At 52.1% G+C, this 17,372-nt stretch overlaps 1 protein-coding gene across 1 annotated transcript in view; it reads left to right on the plus strand.

Annotated features, from left to right (window-relative positions):
* Positions 1-17,369, plus strand: part of LOC113953483 (protein kinase C beta type) — a 91,666-nt gene extending 74,297 nt beyond the window's left edge. The window contains exons 11-17 of the mRNA XM_027656668.1: positions 2,032-2,123; positions 2,624-2,686; positions 3,944-4,082; positions 5,785-5,865; positions 6,133-6,240; positions 10,469-10,609; positions 17,211-17,369. Coding sequence (XP_027512469.1) covers positions 2,032-2,123; positions 2,624-2,686; positions 3,944-4,082; positions 5,785-5,865; positions 6,133-6,240; positions 10,469-10,609; positions 17,211-17,369 — 783 coding nt within the window. The remainder of the gene's footprint in view (positions 1-2,031; positions 2,124-2,623; positions 2,687-3,943; positions 4,083-5,784; positions 5,866-6,132; positions 6,241-10,468; positions 10,610-17,210) is intronic.
* The last annotated feature ends 3 nt before the right edge of the window (positions 17,370-17,372 follow it).

A 17,372-nucleotide genomic window follows, 5' to 3' on the forward strand; every position in this document is an offset into this window, starting at 1 on the left:
ACCTGGCCTTGGACACTTCCAGGGATGGGGCAGCCACAGCTTCTCTGGGCAACCTGTGCCAGGGCCTCCCCACCCTCACAGGGACGGATTTCTCCCTAGTGTCTGATAAGGGGTTGGATGTGGAGGGTGAGTGCTGTCCTGGCGCTGCCACTCATTTCCAGTGTGGGGTCGGGCAGGGGATGGACTAAACGGGTAATTAGGTTAATAAGTGGTTAATTAGGGGAAGGGCACTGGAAGGAGCCTGGGAGCTGCACCTTGTCTGCCCAGCAAAGGGGGTTGTCACTGGCTCCATGCCAGGCTCTGCAGTGGGATTTACATCTCCGAACTGTGCTGTTGCTCAGTGAGTTTGGATGCTCCAGACTTGGACAGACGCCGTCCTTTCTGCCTCCAACAGGAGCCAGGACAGCGTTCTGTGCCCATCCATCCCTCCCTCCCAGCCCGTGGGCTGCCCAGCCATCTGCCTGCTTTACTCATGGCATTTTTCTCTGAAGCACCAGCGTTCCCTTCCCCTCCCAAATGAGGAAAGCTCAGCTCCTGCTTTTAGAGCTCAGCTGGCTGTTTCAAGAGACCGTCTTTTTAATATTCTTCCTTCTTGAAGCTGATCGATATATTTAGGAAGCAGCTGCAGCCGAGCACAGCGTTGCTCTCCCGTGGCTGTCACAGCCTGGCTGCCGTGGCTCTGCCTGCTCAAGGTGACATTGCCTGCACGTGCCTCCCCCGCGGGCTGGCAGGGCAGTCCTTTACGGAGTGGGGGGCTCCAAAATCCCCAAACTGAATTTGCCCTTCTCTCCCATCAGTGTCACGTGTTTTACACAGCCCAATTGCCCCTTTGGTGCTCTATTTAATTCCCTTTGGTGCTGCCCCCTGTCCGGGTGGGCTGTGCCAGGAGGCAGGAGCCAATGACTCCAGTTCCTCCGGCTGGGCATCTCCAGGCTGGGCTGTGCCCTGTGGAGTGCTGGAGCTCATGACCCCAGTTCCTCCATGGCCCTTCTTATGGCAGTGCTCCATCTGCATCTCTTTGGATCTCCTTGTCCTTCCTGTCTGAAAAGCAGGACAAAGCTTATTTAGGGAGGAAATGAGGAAATATTATGAACTGTTATGTAAAGCTGCCAACCTGCAGCTCTCAGTGCTCCAGCCTCCGTCCTTCCTTCCATGAGCTGGGATGGGGCCAGCTCAGAGTGTCCTTTGGCTCCTGTGTGTCAAGGGCACACGTCACTCCGTGCACTTGTCCAAAGTCCCTCCCCAGCTCTCTTGGAGCCCCTTTAGGCACTGGAAGGGGCTCTCAGGTCTCCCCAGAGCCCTGTCTTCTCCAGGTGAACACCTCAGCTCTGCCAGCCTGGCTCCAGAGCGGAGGGGCTCCAACCCTCAGAGCACCTCTGAACTCCTCAGGACTCAACTAACCATGTGTGGTTAAATGAGGTGGCCCCTCAGACCAGGCTGGGAGGAGTGAGGAGAAGGGGTGCAGCTCCCTCCTGCCTCCCCAGCTTGATCAGGGGCAGCTGGATCCTCTGCAGACCTGTGCAGCCCCGGCACTGCTGGCCCAGGAGAGGGCTGGCAATGTCACACGTCCTCCTGGTGCTTTGCCAAGTCATGCTGGGCATGGATGGAGGTTGGTCCCCACTGGAAGTGCTCATGTCTCCTGTGCATCCCTTAATTGAAGCCATGCAGTGTGTGGGGAAATGCCAGCGAGGAGCTGCCTGACCAACTCTCTGAAAACAGATTCCATGAAAAAGGGCAAACATATTCCTGGGAAGTGAAAATCCTCTGGTTTAGGGATTCCTCCACTTGCCTTCTCCAGCAGATCTGTCTGCAGAGGTGCAGAGCTTCAGCCCCGAGTGTTGCAAAGGAATCAGCACTTCTGGGCTCTGTATGAACATGAGCCCCCTGCACCCCGTGGGGAGCACAGGGATGATGACTGTATTGCCATGGAAATACAGATTGGAGCTGCCCATCGCCTCAGTCCTTGTTTCTGGCCCCTGCAGGTTCCCTGCTCTGATAATTCTGTTGTTAATTGTTTCTTTTTTCCTTTAGGATCGCTTGTATTTTGTGATGGAATATGTGAATGGTGGGGACTTGATGTACCAGATCCAGCAGGTTGGGAGGTTCAAGGAGCCCCACGCAGTGTAAGTGCAGTAGTTTGGCACCTTTGGGGTAGGTATGGGATGTATCTGTGTCATGTGGCTGGAAATAGAGCCCAAGGCACAGGCTTTGTGGTGCAATTCCTGGGCAGAAAGGGAGGGGAAACAGCAGGACTGGGAAGAAGCAGGAGAAGTCTTTGCCAAGGATGCTGGTACCTCCACCTCACCTCTGAGGTACATTGCACTTGTAAATAACTGAGCTAAATAAATAAATTTATGTAAATGAAAGCGCAAGGCAGGGAGGTTTTGGAGGCTTCCCCCCTCCCTGGGGGGCGAAAGGACACTGGGTGTTGGCTCCCCTGCTGGGATGGCCAACCTGAGTGTTAACTGGTGCCTTTTGGCTCCTGTCCCCTGTGAGCTGGACAGAGCAGGATGTGTTCCTGAAAGCCTTCAGATGCTTCATTCACCGCGATCAGATTTGAAAGGTTTTCATTTTGATTCATCTCCTTTAATTATCAGCCTTCCTTTTGACTCTCCCATTTCAGGTTCTACGCAGCAGAAATAGCCATTGGCCTCTTCTTCCTGCAGAGCAAAGGCATCATTTATCGGTAGGTGAGCAGGTTCCTCCTTCCTCCCCTCCCCTGGAGGAGGCTCCTGCTTTATCCTGGTTTATAGGAAGGCACCTCTGGTTTTCTCTTGCCCCTGTTCCACGTGTTTCTCTCCACACAACACAAATGCTGGCTGGCAGCCTGGAGCAGCTCCCAGCCCCTCAGGGCACCTCTCTCGTACCATTAACACTGGAGGAAGCGCTCGCCAGTGGCTGGTTCTGAGCTCTGCAGTGTGAGTGTCACTTCTGCTTCAGCCACTGCATCTGCTTTGCCATTCCCAGTATGATTAGGGCACCCAGGGGATCTGGGTCGCTGCCACGTGCCAGACCAGGCTCAGAGGCTGCTGGTTTAGCTCTGAAACCAGTGTTCACTGCTCCTCCCTGCTCAGGAGAATTCCCAGAGCCCAGGGTGGAGCAGAGCATCCTAATGAGTGTCAGATACCATTAAGTGCCCTGGAAAGGGAGATGCTGGAGATGAAAGAAGTAGAGCAAACTTGACATAAGGGATGTTTTTTGCCATCCTCTGCTGCAGAGAGATTTCTTAGTTTGTCAGTCCCCAGTGCCCCTGCTTCCTTCCTTCCTCCAAGTCTGAATCCTAGCTCCTGTCCATCTGCCTTTGGCCTGTCGGGGTTTTAAGCACTGACATGATAATTGGAAAAAGCAGCCTTAAAACCAACAAGAGTGTAGAAATTGCACCAACATACTGTTTGCTACAGAAGTGTCCTTGAGGCTGGAGCACCCACCTCCGAGTTGGGGCTGGGAGTTGGATCCGAGGCTCTGCAGCTGGATCCATCCCTGCAGCTTGTTCTAAGGAGCAGAGCTTCTGGGAAGTTGGGTACCACAAACAGGTATTCTGTGGGTGAGGATCAGGGAGAAACACAGCTGATTTGTATTTCATGGGGAGCAGAGCACAGGTGAGACAGGGACTTGTGCTGAATAGGGGCTTCTTCATCACTGGGAGCTTTAAGTGCACTTTGATTTTCATAGGAGCAAAAAACCAAAATCAATTCAATCCATCCCCTGCCAGATGAGTATTTTCCATCATACACCTCAAAGCACTGTGCCCAGCATGGTGTTCCTGTGGGTTAAAAGTAAAATAAACACTCCATCCTGACAGATCTCTGACTTATTATTACTCATTTCCCCTGCAAAGAGTCTGGGGTGTGAGACAAAGCTGGAGCTCAGCAGTCCAGCAGAGCACCAGGAGCTGGGAGACTCGTGTCGTCCGTTGTGTCACGGGTTTGCTCTCACTCTGTAGAGACCTGAAGCTGGACAACGTGATGCTGGATAGCGAGGGGCACATAAAGATCGCAGACTTCGGCATGTGCAAGGAGAACATCTGGGACGGGGTGACCACCAAGACCTTCTGTGGCACTCCAGACTACATCGCGCCCGAGGTGAGCTGGGAAGGGCGGCCACTGCTCCGGGCACGGCCTGGCAGCCTCCCTGCTGCCCCTCCCCACGGCACAGCCTTGCTTTGGGCAGAAACAGGGACATTAAGGGATTCACTATCAGCCTGGGAAGTTCATCCCCTCAGCACTGTCCATCTCCTGCTGACCTTAAGGAAGCAGGGATGCTGGATCTGTGTCTTTGTTGGACTGTTCCCTGCTCCCCCTCAAAGTGCAGCAAATCCTCATGCTGCTCTCCCTGCAGTGTGTTTTCCCTCTCTTGGTTTTTTCCCATGTCCTGCTGGCAGCTCCACACCTGTCTGACCCTTAGCACACTCAGACCACCATGGGCTACTCCCTTGCTCCTGGAAAGGCAAGCTCAGGAACTCAGCTTTGCCCCTCATTGTGTGTGAGACCTCCAGCACATGACCAGTGGGAAACAGGGAATTACCAGTGGATAATATTTCCCTGTGAAGTGGCAATCCTTAGATCTATCCAGCTCACTGTTCACAGTGAGAGGCCGTGTGTCTGATGGGGAGACACTCTCCATCCATGGCTCTAGATCACCCCAAAATGACTTTGCATTTGGTTATTACTGATGGGATGGAGTCAAACATGACACTTCCATGAGGTGCTGCATGGGCACAATTGTGAAATTCAGGGGCATAATTATTCCCAGTGTCTGTTTCCTTCGCATAAAAACATCCCTCTAAAATCTTGTCACTGTTGAATTTGAAATAATGAGATTAATATTTATACATGTAAATATTTTAGAGAAAGAGATTCTCTTTGTTAGGACATCGATGCACTTGTGTGCTAAACCATGTTGTGTTTGCTGCAGCCAGTGAGGTTTCCAATTACTGGATCAAATATGTGTTCCATCCCCTCATCCCACCAGGATTAATACTGGGGGTGTTGGTGCAGAGCTGGTTGCTGTGGGTGATTAATGCTCCTTCAAAGCAGGACAGATGACCAGTTCTCTGAGTATTTGCCTGAGTGTTTTCACTTTAACTCTTATTTTCTTCTCCTTGCTCTAATTCTTTTTTTTTCCAAAAGAAAAACAGAAAATAGGAAATTAGGATGCAGATCACTGTGGCACCCAGGAATGGCATTAAAGCCTGCTGGCAGTGGGTCAGTGATCTCACACCTCCTCTTTGGGAATAGCAATAAGGTTGTGGCACAGTGACCACGCTCCAGCCCAGGCCCTTCTGCTGCTCCCTGCCTCCTCCTTTAGGGAGCTGCAACGTGCTCAGGCCAACGTGGCTCCGGGGTAAAACAGTCCTGTGATTTGCTTGACCCATTTTTAGGACTTTTCCTATTCCAAGCCAGAGCTCTGCATGCCAAGGTGGCAGGTCCTGCGTGCGAACAGCCCTGTGTGTGATCCCTGCTGAACAAAGCTGTTCCTCACCTGCTGGGCTTTGACCTTCCCCAATGGGCAGGTGGGGACTTCACAGGACAGAGGATTTCTTCTAAGTGCTCTTTCCTTTTAAAGGCCCTTATGATGTGAACAGTTCACACCTGACTCTCCCAGGGCGCTGGTAAAGAGCAGGTGGGAGGAACTCCGAGTGTGCTCGGCCGAGGGATTTCAGTGCTGAAACATGTCCCAGTGAACAACCTTGTCCTTGTGACCTGGGCTGCAGCTTGAAGTCACTTTGCCTTGTGCCACCAGGTCAGACCTGGGAGTGTAATCCTGCTGTTCTCTTGTTTGCAGATAATTGCTTACCAGCCCTATGGGAAGTCTGTGGATTGGTGGGCGTTTGGAGTCCTGCTCTATGAGATGTTGGCTGGCCAGGTAATTGAGTTTTAATTGATTCCTCTGGGCTGTGTTACATTCCATTCTGAGCATTCACTGATGTGGAATTTGCCATGCTGCTGGCACACAGCTGGGGCATTTTCTTAGGAGCTTGGGGCGACTCTGGGTGCAGCCCCAGGGACTGTGATGATGATTCACATTCCTGCATAGCACAGCCAGGGCTGGGTCCATGGCCAAGGACCACAGCAGCACATGGAAGCTTAGGGACCCAGAAATGCCACTGAACCTGTGTCTGCTTTGCTCTAGGCCCCCTTTGAGGGAGAAGATGAAGACGAGCTCTTCCAGTCCATCATGGAGCACAACGTCGCCTACCCCAAGTCCATGTCCAAGGAGGCAGTGGCCATCTGCAAAGGGGTAAGGGCTGGGCTGGGTCCTCTGCTGGCTTGGGGGGGGCGTGTGGGCAGTGGGAGCAGTGAGATCTTCCATACCTGGGGGTCCCAGCTCAGCCCCTGCTCCCCAGTGCGAGGGGATCTGACACTCGGGTGGGTTCTCCACTCCTAAAACTACAACCTGTGTCATTTGTGTGTGTGTACTAAAACCAGGTAAAAATAACACCCACATCCTCTCTGTGCTGTTACACTGAGCAGAGATACAGCTGGGATTCAGGGGCTGCTCTGAGGGCTCGGGTGAAGTTCAGGAGGGAATTGGGGTGTTGGTTGGGAGGTGGGAAGGGAGGGCATCCCCAGAGACCCTGTGCCCCATCAGGTGAGGACAGGGAAGCTCTATGAATCTTTGCCTGAAATGAAAAATGACACTCAGGGAAAGTGAACGTGATCCCAAAATAGTTCTTCTAAGATCAGACACTTTCATCCTTCTGTTTAGCTCTGATGTCACCCTTCAAGATGACCTGAAGCTCAGTGCTGGTGGTATCTCTGTGGTGTCAGGGCAGTATTTTCATTATCCTGTCTCTTAATCTGCAGTGAAGCTCTACCTTGCCCAGCATCCCGACCTCCCCATGGACTGGGCCTAGTCATGACTTAAATGCAGCCTGAGTTAATTTGGGATGTGATGGATAAAGGCTGGCGAGGTCCTGATGTTGTTCTGTTGTGCTTGGGACTGAGCCTCATCTCACCCCCAAGTGCCACACACTGCTATAAATATGTGTTTGTGTAGGAATTTAAGAAATGTTTGCTTATAATAGTTAATATTGAAAATATCTGAATGTTCTCTCTCTCAAAATAGTGTTTCTATCTACAAATGACACATCCTGCGCTTCACGCTCCCACTGCGGCATTTCAAAGCCTCTTCCTGGCGTTGCCAGGATTCTGAGCTGGTGTTAAAGAGGAATATTCACTTGTCCTGTGGGGAAAAGCAGGTGTTCCCACCTGGAATGGGGCACAGGGAGGGGTGCTGCCCCACCACCGTCAGCAGAATGTGGGAAAATCAAGTCCTTAATTTAGAAACCACACAGGTGGTCAGAGGGGGATTCCCACTGACCCTGTCACCGTCTCTCATCCTCTTGCTGTGATGTTGGGGATGTAAAGGGAGAATCCAGCGTGTTCCTGGTCAGGCAGGAGGCGGGAGGTGCCTGGTGCTGCTGAGCATCGCTGTCCCTGAGGCTGGAACAGGGACCAGGCTCAGTGTCAGCTTTGTTTGCTGCTGCATCAGTCACAGTGTAGGTGCTGTAAATAGATGAGCAGGGACCGTGACTGCAGCGTCTGCTGGGTGTAGCTGCGATGGCTTTTCTCGCTCTGGAGATGGGAGGCTGCATGGGAGGATATTTGGCCACGCACCGAGGGTTGATTCTCTATAAATTCCCAGATTTTTTTTGTACCAAAGTGGTGGTTCCCTCTGTACTACTGTTGTTTCAAAACCTCCTGACATTCTTTGCCACCACCAAACTGCTACACCCGAAAGTTGAATTAAAACTGTGTAGGATTTAAGAACTTTTTAGTAAGCTGGGAACTAAGTATGTACGTTTTGCCCTGGAACACAGTGGAATACATCTCTGTGAGCTGCTCTGAGGCTGAGCTGGTTGTGTTGGTGTGTGGTAGGTCTGCCAGGAGGGCACAAACCTGGTGTTACATTAGTGCAGGGAACAAGCCACTGGAGAAGCCTTTGCCCTTACCTGTGAGAGGTTTGGTGTTGCACTGCCGCGGTCCCCAAACGCATTTCCTTGTTCCCTCATGGTTTCACTCCAGTGTGCTGGTGCCAGTCATCCCTGCACCACTCAGAGATGAAACGTGTTTGATCCTGAAAGCCTGGAACCGGCCTGAGCCCAGAGACAAGCATTAATCAGGGATCCTTGGCTGGGAAGGAAACTGGAGAGTTCACTGGCACGTGGCTCCAGGACTCTCCAGTCAGCAGCAATTAGCGGATCAAACGGAGCATTTCCCTCCTGTGCTGTCAGCTCGGATTTGTTTCTGAAGGCTGATCTTGGAGCTGCTGTTTCCATGGGCAGGTAGCTCAGGTTTGGTTATTAGGAGCCAGACTCCTGTCCTGGCCCCAGGAGCGCGTGGGCACCGGCACAGACCCTCAGCCTTTTCCATCCCATATGGAGGGGTTTGATGGTGCCTGAGCAAATCAGCCCTTTCCAGGGGAACAGATTGTCTGTGACTATCAGCTCCCTCTTTAATCTCTGCCTGGTAGCAAAGGCATGAAATGGCACATTTTCTGCAGCATTTTGGGAATATTTACAGGTATTTTGGGTGCCGTTTCCCCTGGTGCTGGTGCCTGAGAAAAGCCCATCACAGCTGCTGTCCGTGCTGCTGCCCCACATGTTCAAGAGGCCAAGACATGTAACCTCTACCACCTTCTCAGGCTTTTTACTCTGAGATTTGTTGTTGGGTTTTTATTTTATAAAGGGCTGTGTGCTGCAATGCCAAGGGAAACTTGGTTATTAACAAAAAACGAGTTAGAAAAAAATCCTTGCTTTTGTTTTTGCTGCCACCTGGCCCCCTGTGCCCTCCCTCCTGGGCCCACTGGCCATGCTCCAGCGTGGCTGCTCCAACAGAGACAGGCTCTGCAAAGCTGATGCTGATGCCAGTCACATCCTCTTCCTGAGCAGAGGCTGGAAAATCCCTGGTCCAGCCTGTGTAGCCTGCCAGGCCCTCACTGTTTGCAGATGGGCTTTCCAGGGGGATGCTGATCCAGGGAAGCCGCGCTCCATCACTCTCCCAGCTGCAGATAGCATCACGGCTGGGGGACAGGGAGGTAGAGCTGTTTGCTCACAGAGCAGCTGATGCCTCTGCTCTTGCCTCATATTTGTTGGAGTTTGTCTTTTTAGGGTTCTGGGGTTTTTTTTCCCCGGAGTTTTCCTTGCTTTCAGCACCCTGTTGCAGCACTGCTGTTAAAGAGCAACTTCCCTGAGCAAGTTTGTTTTGTACCATCAGGGGTGGCAGGACTGACTCATATCCAACACCTGCACCCCAGGCAGAGGAGCTCTCCCTGGATGGAGACCTGGCAGAGGCTTGTGAGATCCCCAGGGGGTGGTGGGTGCTGCCAATGGCTGCCTGGGCTGATGGGCTTATTTTGGTCTGAAAATCCTAGAATGGTTTGGGTTGGGACATTAAAGCTTATCTTGTTTCAACCCCCTGCCATGGGCAGGGACACCTTCTACTAGACCAGGTTTCTTCAAACCCCATCCGACCTGGCCTTGAACACTTCCAGGCCTGGGGCAGCCACAGCTTCTCTGCTTGCTTCTGAAACCCTTTCCTCAACTCTCTGGCTGGAGCATTGGCATCTCCTTTTCCTCCCAGAGGCTCCCCCAGCCCTGGGACACAGAGTCAGACTTCCTGCAACCTCTGCACAGCCCTGGGACCAGTTTGAACTGCCTTGCTTTTAATAAAGCAGTGCTTTTGTTGCAGGTATATAGCTCATATTCTCCATCCTTATCAATGTCCTGTGAATCTCTGGAATCTCCATCTGATCTCTGAACGTGGCTCAAACCCTGCCCCAGGATATTAATGTTGTACAGCTGCCCTTAATTCCTGGGGCCCCTTTCTGTTACTGAGCCAGTGAAGAGAAGTTTAGATGATAAACAACATTAATGGACTGTTTCTGACTCTTTCATTAGAAATCCACCTCATGTCTGTGCTGCCGCAGCTCTGGAGGAATGAGGGTTCTGCTGGAGGAGGGCTGATGAAAGTTTTGGAGGGCAGATTGTTCATCCTGAATGGGCAGTGGGTTTTAGAGTTAATTCAGCAGATGCTGAGAAGTTTGTACCAAGTAGAGGCAGCTCTGCTCCCGTCCTGCCCCCCACTGCAGCAGGAGAGGCTGCAGCACCGTGGGGTGCTCTGCCAGCACCCTGAGGTTGTTTCTTGGTGAACCAGTTTCATTCCCAGAGGGAAAGGGGGTGTGCCCATCCTGCCAGTGCTTGTGTACCTGCCACCTGCTTTCATAAGCCATTGTCAACCTTCCCTGTCCCTGGAGCTGCTCTGGCTTCTCCCTCGATCCTCTGCTTGGAGCCCCAAAAGCAGGTGGAGCAGACGGGACCCCTCTGGGGTACAGACCCTGACTTGGGGTGTCCCGGGGCAGCAGCTGCATGGTGCTGCCTGTCCAGCTGGACATCACAGCTCCCTGGGGACGTGGGAAGCAGTTGGACACCCTGTGAGTGACCGTGTCTTCTCTTGCTCCCCCCCAGCTGATGACCAAGCACCCCGCCAAGCGCCTGGGCTGCGGCCCGGAGGGGGAGCGGGACATCAAGGAACACGCCTTCTTCCGCTACATCGACTGGGACAAGCTGGAGCGCAAGGAGATCCAGCCCCCCTTCAAGCCAAAGGCTGTAAGTGTTCCGTGCCCCCTCTCCTGCCCTCCCGTGTGCCCGGGCTCTCCTCCAGGGTTGCTCCCGCTCGTGGGGACACAGGGCAGACGGGCAGGTGCTGCTCGTCCTGGAGGTGCCGTTTCTCTGTCTGCCTGGAAGATCAGTTCTCCTGGGGTCTGGCACGTGTCAGAGCTCTGCTGGCAGGAGAACCTGGGGATGCCTGGTCCCACTCTGGCTTGCAGGGATGGAAGCTCCACATGTTCAGCTCCTGGATCCCTTCGTGTTGCAGCACTGTCTGTCTGTCATCCTGGCTCAGTCTCTCTGTTGGGTTTTTCCTCCCTTCTTCTCAAGCTGACCAGGTCTCTCTTTTCTTTAATCTCAACTTTATTTTAGCACCAGGTCGGCTCAGCCTGCCTGAGAGGGCAGTGGAGCTGAATTTGACCCCACAGTGTCTCTCCAAGGTGGAAAGCTGGAGCCTGGCTCGCAGGTGGAGGGAGCCCTGTGGTGAGGGGATCCTGCCTGGCTGCTCTCCCTCAGCCCTGCCTGGCTCTGCCCAAGAGAGGTGCTGGGAGTGCAGCCTGGGGGGAATGAGCTGCCAGAGCCAAACAGAGGTGGAGGCAGGAGCAATCAGAAACCTGTTTGTCAAAAGAGAAGGGAATACTTGACTGCTCCTTGTCCAGCCATCGTTGGAGCGACATCTGACCATGTAACACCAGTGCAGGGGTGCAGCCTGAACCCCACAGTGGGTCTTCCTGCCTGCAGTGCTGTGGCTGCTCTGTGACTCCAAACTCTGTGTGATCCCCTCTCTCCCTGTGCTCTCCCTGCCCTCCCCCAGAGAGGATGTGCAGGAAGCAATGACTGTGTAGGCTCAGGAACAGGGATGTCTCTCCCTGGTTTTCTCTATTTCTCCTTGCCACTGGTGGGACTGGCAGGGTCACAGCCATGTCCAAGGCTCTCTGTGGTGCTCCAGTTCCTTAAGGCTTGGGATTATTCATGTGCTTCCTCCAGGTGCCTCTTGGCTGCTGTACCCTACTTGGGCACTGGTGTCTCACAGAGAACTGAATCCACAGTTAATCTGATCTCCATGGCTGATATTTGAGATGAGAGTGGGGACATTCCATGCTCCCTTAATCCGTCATCCTGGGTCACAACTGGGAGTGCAGGGGTGCTCCATGTATTTACCTGAACCCTCCCCTGTCCCACTGCCTCATACACATCTGCTTTTCCTCTGCTTTACAGTTATTCTGTTCATTTCTGTGCTTGGAAAAGCTCTGCTTTCAGGGAAAACATGGAGAGGGAGTCCATGTTTGGTGCAGGGTGCTCAGCGCCCTTAGCTCTGCTCCCTCTCAATGCCTCTTTGCTCCAGCCGCTCTCCCTCCTACAGCTCCTTTTCTGACTGATCAAACAGGAACAATCCACCCGTTTGGTGGCCGTGTCGGAGCCTCCACAGCCCCATCTCCCTCCAGCACGTGGCACAGGTGGGGCAGGGGTGCTGACCTGGGCAGCTGCCAGCCATGCCCTGCCTACATTTGGGGCTGCTTGTTTTGGTTTCAGACAGATATTTTTACCAAGTTCACTCCTGGCAATGATGCCTTTGCAGGGAGGTCCTGTCCTCAGAGCTGCTCATTTCCACTCTGTGCCTGGTGGCCCAGGCTGTCCCCACATCTGCAGAGGGATAATCTGTTCTCCCTGCCTGCCTCGGAAATGGGGAGACCCAGGTGCTGGGAAGCAGCTGGGATGGTTATCCAGGGGTCTGGATAGCTGCCTGCTTGCCTTTCCTTTGGAAGGAAGGGGATCTTAAAGCCATTAGACTGTGTAGGAACAGTGTTACCAGGACAGCGTTAACTTTGATACCAGAGTGTAACAGTGCGAAGGGGTTGGGGCTGTTTGTGCACCCCGTGATTTTTCTGGGGGTGGGGTCGGACCTTTGTGTCAGGGATGCTGAGGCACAAAGGTAAATCCGTAGCTCCTGCCATTTCCCACCTTTCTCTGTGTCTGTTTTCCAGTGAAGCTGCTGTGTCCCCTCTACCTTGTCCCTCTCCTCCCCAGCAGGTCCCCAGTGTCGCCTGCCCTGGACTGGGGCACAACGTTGGTGTTTGGTGTTTTGCAGTGAAAAACAACTGAATTCCATCAAAAGCACTTCCTTACTGCTCTTCTGCTTTAAAATGTGCAAATTTTGTCCTGCTTTAAATGTCTTCTTTCTTTAAAAATCCCTTTGACACCGGCCCTGGGGAGGGGCTGGTTAAGCTGCCGGCTGTCGCTTCACCCAGCGGCTGGCGCCGGGAAAATTCCCCGTTTGATAGGACAGGGAGATTAACAGCAGCTGATTTGGGATTTAGGGAGGATTAAGACAACTCAGGTACTTGCTGATAGCTGATATTTCTCCAGCAGTGCCTCTGTGCTGCAAAAAGCTGTTTCTTCCATGCCAGCAGTGAGTGCAGAGCGGAGCAGCAGGAGCGGGAGTGGGGTTTGGGCACTGATGGAGTGTTTGGGGGGTGACAAAGGAGATGTTGCTGCGTGTTTGTGACCTTCAGGAGTCACACCAGGGCTGAGCACTGCTGCAGAGGAGTTGGTGCTGACCTGGCTCTTCCCCTTGGCTTAAGTCTATTTTCTTTTCTTTTTTTTAAAAATAAATTAATGTCTATAAAGGTCAGGCTGCAGGGATTGTTTGTATCCCGAGCCTCAAAATAAGGCATAACACACAAATGAGGGCTGGGTGTCTGCCCCCAGCCATCCCCTGATCCAGCCCATGCTCAGCCCCAGGAACACCAGCCAAGAGGAGCAGAGCCCCATTCCAATTGTCTTGAGCATCATTTTGCTTATCAGAAGTGTCATTAATTCATGTTTGATTTGAGCTGGTGGCTCAGTTCCTCATCCACACCCCATCTCCACACAGGCACCCTTGCTTGTTGTCTCTTCTGCAGCAGCCACATTTCCCTGATGTTGTAGCATCCCTGCAGTTTTGAGGGGGGTACTGGGAGGGCACAGAGGGCTGCTGGGGAGGGCTCACTGTGCCTGCCCAGCCCTGCTTCTGGGGAGGGCATCAAACCCCTCCCAAAACCCTCAATCATTGTACCCCAACAGGGAAATGGAGGCTGCAGCCCCTGCCTGGCTGGGCTGTTCCGTGCCCGGAGCTGGAAGTGAATTCCCAAGAGCTCATGTGTTGCTTTGTGCTTGATTAACCTTTATCAGAGAGTCAGGAACGAGACAGATCAGGGGCTGGGTTGTCTTTGGTGCTTCTGACGTGGGGCTGTGCTTGGCTGCTCCCTGCTTTGGCTGGTGCATAACAATTCCTTCCCTGGGTCTGCAGTTACCCTGGCAGTGTATTTACACTTCTCTGCTCTCCCTGTCTCTCGTTGAGATAATTATTGTTTTTGGTATCTAATTACTCCTTTACTTTACATAAAGCCTAGTGATTTGAAAAGTCCCATTTTGAAAGTACTGAAATCACATGGCAGAGCCCAGGATTACTTACAACAGGATGGGGGGGTTAAAAAAACGGCTTTTAATCTAATAATTTTTAATTGCATAAATTAATTTTCCCCTGGCTGCCTTGAGTTAATTAATATTGAAATGCCATTTATAGACCTGGGTGTGTAAAAGGCTGGTTCCCTGCATGTGGGGTTTTGTAGCCTTAGTTCAGTCTGTACGAGGTGAGTTCCAATGTTTGCATAAGTAATTTCCTAATTAGGTGGGATTTAAGGATTCAGGGGGCTGACAGTGGGCAGGTGGAAGTGCTAAGGTTAAATATCTCCTCTGGTAATCCAGTCAGGATTTGCTCTGGGAGTCCCAGGGTCCTGTAAAGACTTTCTCTGAGATTCCCCAGACTAATCAGCCATTGTTTTCAGTACATTAGGCAGAAACTTGGCTTTTTCCATAGGAGTTGGATGAAAGGCAGGGCCCTATATCAGGAGCCCCTGCAGCAGATGCTCCCTTTGCCAGCAGCAGGGATCAAGGGATGTGCTGGAGCATCCCAAAGCACCATCATCCCTCCTGATGAGCACAGGGACGCTCAGCCTGGCCCCAAGTTCCTGCTGTGACCCAAATCTCCCTAAACACAGTTGCCAGAAAAGCCCTGATCCTCCCTGGGGTACAAGGAGCCAATTTTCCTGACCCAGAGCAGCACCAGGAAGGTCAGACTTGCCCAGGAGATGCCTGCAAGGCCAGTGGGATTGTGGCTGTACCTCTCCTTGGTACTGGGAGCAAGGGCTGGTGGCAGCAGCATCCTTGGCTTCTTATGGTCCTTGATTGCATCCCAGGGATCAATGGAAAATATTTTATTATGCCTTTTGTCTCTATTTGAAATCAAGCAGGAAAGTGATAAAACACAAGGCCATCTTCGGAGCTGACAGGTTTATTTCTGCAGCTCAGGAAGAAAAGCCATTCTGTGCTGGCTATAAATATTAGACAGGACACGCTGGGATTTATGTAAGATAAATTCCCACCCTCCCCCTTTCTCCAGTCAGGATGGAGTGATGCCTGTACATTAATATCAAACTAAAAGGAGGCAGATTTTTCACAAGGTGGCTTTAGATAAATGTAAAAATTCACATGGCATCTCCTGTCCAATAACATGGAACTTAATTTAGGAAGCTGTAAAGAAGGTGCTCCTGCAGATAGAGACCATTTGCTGCCGAGAGTGGCACAGATCCTTCCTGCTCTCCCTTATCACAGGGGGTGGGTCAAACCTGGAGTCTGGAACTCCAGCTGGGCTGGAATAACCCTGCTCCCTTTCCAGAGCCCCCAGCTGTCTCGGGACATGGAGTGAGAACAGCCAGGGCAGGGTCACCACCTTCAGACCTCAGGGATAGGCTTGAATGTGACTTCTGTAAACCTAATTTTCAGCTTTAAAGTATTGATTTTGTCCATCCATTTTATCTATATCCAAATAGAAAGTCCACGATTTCCACACAGCAGGACAGGAAATACTATGGATAGATGCAACTTTTCAGATTTTCCATCCACATATACTTAACTTATTGCATGATAGCTAGAAATTCTTGCTTGCCAATATGCATATTAAAATATATTTGTGCCTTCTATTACAATAACTGGTAGCATCTCGTCAGGATTAATTTTTAAATCTTCCTGAGGGGGTTGCTCATTTGATTTTTTTTTTTTATTTTTAATACTTTTTTTTTTAAGTCAGCACATTTCTTTGTAGCCAAAAGGCATCTGGTGCTGTCAGACATTGCACATGAGCTGCCCTGAGTGTCTGCACTGAGGTCTTCTGAAGCTAATAGGGAATGACAGTGGGGTTGGAAGGCTCTGGAAGGCTCCCGGGATGTGTTGGGGTTGATGGCAGGGGCAGGTAACCCCTGCCAGGTGTGGTGTCCCTGGGCTGGTGGCTGGAGCTCTGCAGCTTTCCCAGGGATCCTGCTGGGGGTCTGTGTTATCCCAGTGCTCGGGGGGAACTGGTGGCCCAGAAAAGCCCAGCTGGGCTCCTCGTGTCCTGCCTTTGGCCCCCCAGGCTTTGTGGAAGTGGCAGCTCCCATTTGGAGGGTTTAATTGCTGGTTTGATGTTAATAGGATGGCTCTGGGAAGGTGTTAGGCTGTCCAACAGCCCCACCAAAGGCTCCTGCGGGGTCCCCGGGGCTGGGGCTGCAGCACATGGGATGCCACAGCCCAGGAGAGGTGCAGGAGGGGAGAAGGGCTGGACTCGTGTCCAGGCTGAGCTCATGGCTGTGGGCAGGAGTCGCTTTTGGGAGCAGAAGGTTAACAAAGCCAGACAAGAGATGTGAAGATGTGGCCATACAAACCTGAGGGGGAACCATGGGATTGGAAGGATGGGCTCAGGCTGAGGTTAAATCGACTCAAGCATTACCCACTGAGCTGTTTTTTAGAGGTTTGAGAAGAATGTTCTCACTTGGTGCTATAAGGACATATAAGAGCTGCCAAAGGAACGTGCCATGGGGGCTGATGGATTTTCACACTGTCTTCCCTGAAACCTCTGAGCAGAGGAGGGAATGGGAAATGTTGAAGTTTACATGTATTTGTCGTTAATATTTTATTAAATTTAGTCTGACGTTTATTAAAATTGCAAATCTGTTTACTTAACAAATGAAAATTAAACACCAGGAAAGATTGTGGCAGCACTTGGAGCATGTGTTCTCTCAGGGGCAATGGGATAGAGACCTGAGGGACTGGGATTTGCTGGCTGAGCAGCTTCTTGGAGGAAACAGGGCCCAGAGAGCATTGGCTGCGTGTGAGGGGAGGGAGAGTCCCCAGCCCTTGGAGCAGAGGAGGCTGTTTGTGGGGATGTGACGTGTGACAGGCAGGAACTGAGCCTGGGATGGAGCTGTGCAGTGACCTGGCACCCACTGATGTGAACTACTGCTCTTGTTAGTCCAGTGAATCACAACCCAGAGCCTGGGCAGTTCCAGGGCCCTTGTTCTCATTGCACCCCATCCCATTCCTGCTGCAGCCGCTTCCCGTGGCACCGCTGGGGCTGTGCCAGTCCCTGGCTGTGCCATGCCATGCCATGCCAGCACCCTGTGACTAACAAGGTGTGTTTTGCACCTTTTCCTGTCCTGACGTGGCTGTGCCACGACAGGGGGTTGGTGCAAACCCATCCCACCATTTCCTGCCCCACCCACCATCCATTCTTTTCTCCCTCTCATAGTGCGGACGCAGCGCTGAAAACTTCGACCGGTTTTTCACTCGCCACCCACCCGTGCTAACACCTCCCGACCAGGAAGTCATCAGGAACATTGACCAGTCAGAATTCGAAGGATTTTCCTTTTTTAACTCTGAGTTTTTTATGCCTGAAGCCAAGAGCTAAGTA

This window comes from Corapipo altera, unplaced genomic scaffold (assembly GCF_003945725.1).
Source record: "Corapipo altera isolate COAL_440 unplaced genomic scaffold, ASM394572v1 104, whole genome shotgun sequence".
Classification (NCBI taxonomy): Eukaryota; Metazoa; Chordata; class Aves; order Passeriformes; family Pipridae; genus Corapipo; species Corapipo altera.